This window comes from Paramormyrops kingsleyae, unplaced genomic scaffold (genome assembly GCF_048594095.1).
Source record: "Paramormyrops kingsleyae isolate MSU_618 unplaced genomic scaffold, PKINGS_0.4 ups251, whole genome shotgun sequence".
Classification (NCBI taxonomy): domain Eukaryota; kingdom Metazoa; phylum Chordata; class Actinopteri; order Osteoglossiformes; family Mormyridae; genus Paramormyrops; species Paramormyrops kingsleyae.
In genome coordinates, this window is record NW_027326189.1 from 32,880 (window position 1) to 41,596 (window position 8,717).

Here is an 8,717-nt window from a genome sequence, read left to right on the forward strand (position 1 = left end):
CTAATCAGCTCTGGTGCAGCGGCTACTATTTTTAGATAGTGCTGTTAGTCTTCTTGGAGCAGAGAGCTGGGTGGGTGTTGGCTGGTGGGGAGAACAGAGACTGCAGCAGGAGAGTGAATGACTAAGTGATACAGGGAAAACTGAATGGAGAGGAAGAGAGCATATAAACCAGAATGTGTCAGTCCGAACATCTCCAAGACACGGAAAGGCATTCTCAGAAAAACAACCACCTTTATTGTCCAATTCACAGACAAGTAAAAAAAAAAAACAAGCCATTCAAGGGAGAGGCTGGCATGTAGCGCAATCCTCATCTTCACTCAGCGGTGACTGAAGAAGCCCTGGGGATGGTTGTATTTAAAAGGCTTCAGCCTGTTCGGACCCCTGAAGGACAGAGGAGGGACATCACAGCCTCCATGGAGGGAATGTTTTCACACACTTAAAAAGCCAGCATGTAAATCATACATGGCTGTCAATGTTTTTACATATTACATTGAGGCATAAGTGATCAAATAGTAAAATACACAGCAGTTAGGTGCGTTTCCACCGCACCAGGTACTGTATTTTTGGTACTAAAAAAAGTACCAGAAGTACGGTACTTCAAGTTGTTGGTTTTACACTAATGCAAAATGTGCTACCGGAGCTGAATGATATCACAATGCGAGGTGGGGTACTTAGTACTGAATTTGAAAAAAATGGCTGTAGCATATTATACGGCAAAACGATGTGCAATATTAATTCTGTCATTGTATGTTAAGCACATACAATTCTTACATTGCTAGTCAGATTAATATCAGGCTTTTTCTTCCATTCAATTCTGTTTGGACATTGCAGGGAATTTCACTAAATCTGTCAATAGAAAAAAATGATTATCTAGTAGGCCTATATATATATCGATCAATTTAAAGTTTACCTCCACTGCTTTTGTATGAGTGCTGCATACATGCTCTGAGACAATCAATCATTTTCATCCTTGCAGTTTAAATCACTCCAAAATGGGTTTGTGAGAAATTTGTTTCAAACAAATCTTCCATTTTGTTTTATAAATACCCTAATATTTATTACAACAAAATACCATGCTTTCCAAGTATATTATATAAAATACTTTATTCATGCCATTCTGATTGTATCTGTTCTTGCAACCAGATTGCAATTTAAGCTTTAATTTCTAATGGTATTGGTACATAAGCAGAAGTACCAAAAAATATGGCACGTGGCGCAGTGGAAAAGTGCCCCTAGGCTTTGTTTTACCATGGGTGACATACAGCTGTGTGTACAATTCAAACACTGAAATAAATACCCAAACAGCATCTGCGTGATAGCTGGATGAGATGTGGGATGTGGCACGCACACTCTCAGTATGAGGCCCTGCTCACAGGCTTACCTCACTGTCCATGGGTGACATACAGCTTTGTGTGCAATTCAAACACTGAAATAAATACCCAAACAGCATCTGCGTGATAGCTGGATGAGATGTGGGATGTGGCACGCACACGCTCAGTATGAGGCCCTGCTCACAGGCTTACCTCACTGTCCGCAGGCACATCTTCTCCCGAGGGAACTCACGTGGGCCCTCTACGCTATCATCCTGGCTCTCTGTCTCCAGATACACGTCCAGGCACAGGCAGAGCCGCTGCAGCTGATTGGTCAGCAGCTGATAGCCTGGGCGGGGCCCCTGCAGCTCCATCCTGAACACATTCACCTCGCTCTCCATGGCCTGAGCAGAGGGAAGTGTCAGTCAAGCCAGAGATCCCTAATACTTTGTTTTAATGCTGCTTCTGGCTACGAAACCTACAGCCAAGGCAGAGTAAGAGTAAAGTGGGGACAGGTGCTCACCCTCAGGTTGTCATCAGTACGGCCAGTGCGCTCCCCTTTCCAGTTGAGGGAGAGTGCAAACAGCGGGGTGACCTCAGGGTAGCGTGGGTTTAGCACCATTGCCGCCTGCAAGCACGCTGGAGAATAACAGAGAGATAGGAATTACTAGTACAGCACCCTGAAGCTGTACTGCCTGCCTGTATTCCCATCTAAACAAGGCCACCCCACACCACTGCATCACCACTGCTGCCTGCAGGCATGCTGGAGAATAATGGGGAGGCAGGAATTAACACAGCAGCCTGAAGCTCTGCTGCTTGCCTGTATTCCCACCCTAAGAGGCCCACCATGCCCCTGCATCACAACTGCCACCTGCAGGCTCACTGGAGAATAACAGGGAGGTAGAAATCAACACAGCAGCCTGTAGCTCTGCTGCTTGCCTGTATTCCCAGGACTCACCAGTGCCTCTTTCTACCTGAGCCAGGAAGTACAGGTCAGTGTCCTGCGCCAAGCCAGCCTGGACTACATGCTGGGTATAGGGAAGCTCCTGCAGACACAGAAACACAAGCTGCCATCAGACGAGCATCACCTTAACATTACGCTAGCTACAAACAGAAAACTTAACGCTTATAACTTATGATAGTACTGTTAACCCTCTGCAAGAGATCTAAACTGCATTTTGCAATGTCTATACAAACTTAAAATAACTAATTACAAACTTAATATAAATCTTACATATTTACAAAGTACATTAAAATAAAGATGAGTTTAATGCCAAAACAAATAAATAATTAATTTGCCATGAATTAAGTTTATGATATTGAATGTAATGTGTGATCATGCCCCAGTCAGTGAATGTGTGTTCCCTACCCCTAGACCCCAGATGGTTAAGAAGGGTGTACCTCCCGAAACAGGATCCACCACCTGAATTACTGAACTACAACAATAAACTCAGGACTTACCGCATACTCCAGGTAGGTCATAGTGGTCCATCGGGCCAGACGGGAGACCACTTTGGCTGGGAAAAGGTGCTGACATTCGCTTGATACGGGTACTATGCTGTGCTCTGTAAGACAGTTATCACTCTGGCTGTGACTCAAACTCTAGGTGAAAAAATACGTTCAGCTAAGAAAGGCATACAAAGACGAAGCTGATGAACTTACACAACTGCTAAGCTAATAAGACACACACACAGATGAGGACACACAGGAAGAGATGGGCAGTAATGACTGACATGCACGTATGCAGGGAGGCACACATGCACACACGCACCCTCTCAGCACACTGCACCCCACATAAGCAGACAAAGCACAATGCAGGCTGCTGCAGCAGCACAGTCTCACCCAGGGAACTGAACTGCTTGTGCAAGGCAAGGCGAGACTGCAGGCGGCCCTTCAGCAGTTTCATGCTGCTCTCCATGTGGCTGGCACTCAGGGATTTTCCATCTGGGGGAGCCTGCGCACACCATACCATTCATTACACACATAACATTACGGCTGAAACAACCAATCTCTAATGGCCACAATAATCAGTAATAATGATGATGATGATAATAATAATAATAATAATAATAATAATAATAATAAATATTTATATCACCAAATGGTTGTGTTTTTGTGGTTTGCGGTGTAAACTGCAATAACATCGACACCTAGCAATGTCAAGGTGTTAAGCCTAGTTTATGTTTCACTTTTCTGCGAGACTTTACAGTCCATGCACAGTTGTGCGTGCGGTATTTTGTTTTCACTTTTCCATGGAGCAGACAGTCAGCGTATGCATGTAGCAGTGATATTCCACCAGACCAGCAGAGGGGAGATGTATTGCAACAAACACAAATACAAGCAGTAAAGCGAAATGTCAAGATTTAAAAATGATGGAATAGTGTTGGTTTCAATAGAAATTCTCTATACCGGGTAAAGTTGTTATACCTGTGACTTAAAAGCAACATCAGGTTGTATCTTTAACAAAGCATTTGCACTTTTCTTAAACCCTCCATTTTGGCCCAACTAACTGATTAGTTGATCACCTGACCACATGACTATAATTATACTAAAGTAATTTCTTCCAGCCCTACATTAGATAAAGAAACATAAATCATACACACACATAAGCTCAGACACACACTCAGACATATTGTCACCTCTGGCCTGTCGCTGGGGAACTGGAGCCCTCCAAGATTTTGTACCCAGATGTAGGGGTGTCCCAGCTCTGACACGTAGTCCCCAAATGTGGCAATCCTGTGTGGTCAGAGCACAGGAGATTGGCCGTGGCTAATAAACAGCAAGACAAATCATCTGAAACACATGCACACAAACTATGTGCCATGAAATGGGAATCTACAGCATGGGCCTCTAACAGCATCTACAGATCCACAATTAAAGTGCCTCAGTACAGAGGAAGAGTCTCACTCAGGTAAATTATAAATTCAAGCAGGCAGAAAGAAAACCTGCACAGGGCTTGCAAAATTTTGAAATCTGCAGGCAGACATTCTTCTGATCATATGCACAAGCTAGAGTGCAAATGGGACTCAACTAAGCTAGAAGTTTTCAGATCTGCCTGGGAAGAGAGCCTCTCTAAGTACAGACAAGCACTAGTAACTGCTAGATCAGTGACTTTTTCCAGACTAATAGGAGAGAACAAAAACAATCCTAAATTCCTATTTGAATCTGTGTCTAGGTTAACACAGAATTCTTCGCCGTTAAACTCGCAAGTACAACGTTTTATGAGTGATGACTTTTAAATTTTTTAATGGTAAAATAACTTCGATTAGACAGACCATCCAGTACACGTTTGTAGCTACATAAAGCTACCAGCCTCCTGCTAGTCCTATTCATACTGATAATGACACCTTTGAATCTTTCCTTCCTATAAAACAACCGGAACTTTTGAGTTTAGTTTCCTTCTGCAAATCCTCTACGAGCCCTGTAGACCCATTTCCTACAAAATTCCTCAAGGAGATTGCACCACTGATTAGCGCTACCCTGTTAAACTTGTTAAACTCATCCATAAGGCTTGGAAATGTTGAAAAACATTTAAGAATAGCTGTTATTAAACCAGTTCTAAAGAAACCATATTTTGAACTTAGTGATTCTGGAAATTATAGACCTACTGTATATCAAATCTTCCATTCATTTCAAAGAACCTGGAAAAAGTTATTGTTCATCACCTGTCATCTTATCTATAGAAAAATATTGCTAATGAATCAGTCTGGTTTAGACAAAACCATAGGACAAAAACAGCTTTAATCAAAATAGTGAATGATTCTGCCCGTGGCTGTATATCTTTGTTGGTATCAGTAGATTTAACGGCAGCATTCAATATGTGGACCATAAAATCCTCTTGGACCGGCTAGAATCTGTGGCATTAAGGGGACAGCCCTCTCTTGGTTTCACTACTATTTAACCGATTGTTATCAGTTTGTCCATGTGAACAATAAATCTTCCAAGGCCACCAAAGTCAAATATGGGATTGGTGCTGTTGGCTTTGGATAAAGTGAGCTGTCAGTGCTGTCACTCTAGCTTCACAATCGGTTGTGGAATTGGGAGTGCTGACGTTTCAGAGACTCCCCATGCCTGCATTCCCACCTGCCTCTCCCTCCTACTTATACTGCCACAGCCATATCTGCCGGAGCTTATATATTGCACACACCGAACTGTTTGCACTGCCTCTAGTCTCCCCTACTTTGGCTAATTGCACACATTAATTGCACATCCTGGGCTGTGCTGCCTGGAGACCCCAAGTAATCAAGATATCCTGCCTATCCTGTTGCATATGACATCTCCACTACCAGTGGCGTCATTCTGGTCCACTCACCCTTCTGCCTGTGACGTCTTCCCTATATGCCCTGCTGCCGTACCACTGTTCATCCTGCCATTTAAAGCAGCAGCTGCCTGCCATCACCTGCCTGCCCCCCGCTTTGAGACTCAAATGTTAAAATTGTGACAGTGTGAATTGGGACTTTGCCATCTTGCTCATTTAACTTCCTCTGCCAGTCCCAGGAGGATATGCTCCCCCTTTGAGTCTGGTTCCTCCAAAGGTTTCTTTCTTCCAGTGAGCTTTTCCTTGCCACTGTCGCCTCTGGCTTGCTCACTGGGGGCTTTGGGCGGGAATGTTGGAAATCGCTTTGAGACAATGTAATGTAGTGAAAGCACTATACAAATAAAACTGAATTGAAAAATTCAATCTTCATATTTTGGTAAAATGAATTCTGACAAGTCCAATCCTAAAGGCCATTCTTATCCATTCATGTTAGGCAAACCAGTCAAAATTAACTAAAACCAGCAGTAAATTTGGGACACAGCAGTCTGTTAACAACACAGACATCAAGCAAAAAGAAACAACTCCTCAGATAGTCCATGTAGGTACACATACAGGGATAAAATAAATCAATCAACAATTTGCTTTCTTTAAAGTACTCAGAGTAGTCTATTAGGCTGACCGACAATGCACTGAGATGATGGCACAAGGCGACTGTGCAATAAATAGCAACCCTCCTATAAGTCACTCCAGGCACCGGAAAAACTTCACACTGTTCCATTCCACTCAAACTAGTGTGGTGCTGTGGTATCACCCACCGCACGACTGCACTCGGGTCTCATCCGAGGTGGTTCATCATGTGATGGGTGCGGCAATGCGCTGCATCAGCACATGGTCCTAACCTCTCTCCACTGTGCATAAATCAAGGTTTTAAGTGCACACTTCCTAGTGGACAAACACGTCATCATGATCAACATTTTGTTTGGTTTTCAAAGTTTTTCATCCAAATATCAAATTAAAAGGCCAGAAAAGGGTAATAAAGTAGAGAATTAAATTCTACTTAAATAACCTGTTGGGCAGGGTGTTACATTTTGGTAGCCTGATTGTCCCGGGACATCGGGCTAGCGATTTTGGTGAGGCTTGCTGCACACTGCAGCCCGCCAGGATGAGGTATAAAGACCAAGCAGTTAAATACATCAAGGCCATGTACCATGAATATGAAAATATCTTACCCCACTTTGTCAAACTGGTATCGATTGGCTGGATTAGGAGTCTCTGAACCTTTGTCATTAGCATACAGGCAGCTGAGCAAAGTCTCTGAATTCAGCAGCTCTCTGAGTGACAGAAGACAGGGAATAAGAAATCAATCATTTCGGTGTCAGTATCAGAAACTCAGGAGTGTGCAAGTATGATTTTTCATGTCTGAGAAAGAGCAATAATGCAGGTCTTACCCAGCACTGATGGCTCCGGCCAGGTCTGCAGCTGTAGACACCTTGGCCTTCACAGTCATAATGTTCAGGTTCATCAGGTAGTAGAAGAATAGATGCAGAACACTGCCATCTACAACAGCGAAGCGGTCCGTTGGCTTCACGGCGATACATCACAGACTCATGGGGTCCATGGGACAGTTACCATGCTCTAAGACATAAGGCCAAACTCCAGATATGGCAGTAAACCGAAAGCTATCGTCATTCCACAAGGTCAGATGCACAGTTTCTGAGTCCATAGCGGCATTGGCAAGAGCTGCAGCACGTTCAAACAGCCCAACCCTCATGATGCTGTCAAAGTACCAGCAAGCTGAGCTTATGCGTTAATTAAATGCTCAGCAATGTCAGAGACAGACTGAAAAGGGGCAAAGAAAAAAACACAAAGGTGACCTTCAGAGAGAAAACCTCTGCCTACAGCTCTGACCTTGGGCTCCTGCAGAGCTCTGACAGAAAAGAATGACTCCTGCCCACTGGAGTCAAAGTAAAAAATCCTGCTTGTGACATCATTGGTGTGAGAAGCTGCTCCTCTAGCCCAAGAAAATAATTAAACTTCCTGCCACACTGACAGATGCTGCAGCACATTCCCTTTCTTCACTAGTCACAAAAAACCTATTACACTAGCATTCTAACTACAGTTTCAGGGTATTTTTCCCCCACGCTGCCAAAGTTACACAGCATAAGATTTTCACAGGGAGTGTTAGCTAAGCATGTCAGCTACAGGAATAATGTGCTGCAGTGCAGCAAAGCCCTTCATGAGGCTCTCCCTGTGCATCATAGCAAAGCAGGAGGCACATTAGTGGATCAGAGATGATGCAACAAAGCAAAGAGTAACTTTCAGTCCCTATTGGGCATGTAGACATACCTCCCATAGGCAATTCTAAAGCAGAGTTAGCCTAAGCTGTGTTAAAACAGATGAGGAGAGCCCAAATTGAAGCAGCCACCACATGTTAGTAGCTGGTAGTTTTTCTGCAGCCAGTCTACGTGCTGCAGCTCAGCCTGGAACTGGCTCTGCTGGAGAGTAGCTGGCAGAGGCTCTGCGTGACCTTGGATCCCCTCTGGCCGTGTGGCTTTGCATCACACACAGGGGCAGCCAGGGCCACAGGATGGGATGTGGGGATGGGGAGGGGAAGAGGTCAGGTTACGCCTGCAATGCAGAGGCAGCCCACGCACCCACACAGTCACTGCCTGCAGTATCCAAAGACAGCACTAGCAGTGAGTGCTACCGGCCCGCTTCACCAGACAGACACCGCACGCAGGGCCCAAGCAAAATACCTTAACAACTGGAGTTAATGGTGAGGTACTTTCAAGGTCTACACACACCTTTACACTTGAGGTCCACACAGAGGGACAGGGGATGAGGCTTCAGCATCTCCCTGCGCTTGTCATCCAGCTGTACACCGAGTGTTGGCCGCCGTCTCTTCTGCTTAAAGAGAACAGCAACACAACAGAGCCAAGAGCATCTGTCAGACTCCACCCTCCATCACACTGCTGCTGCTTAAACTGGGACAGGACGCCCATGGAATGCTAACACTCACTCTGATTATACATACATACACATACATATGTATCTGACAACCACACACAAATCAAAACAGAAAATGTATATGCTCATCATGTTTCACACGTTTTAAACAACTCAACATACACATTAATTTGCAGACATGG

The 8,717-nt window shown here is 44.3% G+C and overlaps 1 protein-coding gene across 1 annotated transcript; it reads right to left on the minus strand.

Annotated features, from left to right (window-relative positions):
* Window positions 1–207: 207 nt before the first annotated feature.
* On the minus strand, window positions 208–8,516 carry LOC140587458 (THO complex subunit 5 homolog). Its single transcript, XM_072708722.1, has 10 exons — window positions 8,373–8,516; window positions 7,017–7,125; window positions 6,798–6,899; window positions 3,950–4,046; window positions 3,153–3,264; window positions 2,772–2,875; window positions 2,269–2,356; window positions 1,834–1,949; window positions 1,524–1,714; window positions 208–381 (listed from the first exon to the last, which is right to left on the minus strand). The coding sequence occupies exons 1-10, from the start codon at window positions 8,419–8,421 to the stop codon at window positions 318–320; spliced, it is 1,032 nt and encodes a 343-aa protein (XP_072564823.1). The 5' UTR covers window positions 8,422–8,516; the 3' UTR covers window positions 208–317.
* Between the last annotated feature and the right edge of the window lie 201 nt (window positions 8,517–8,717).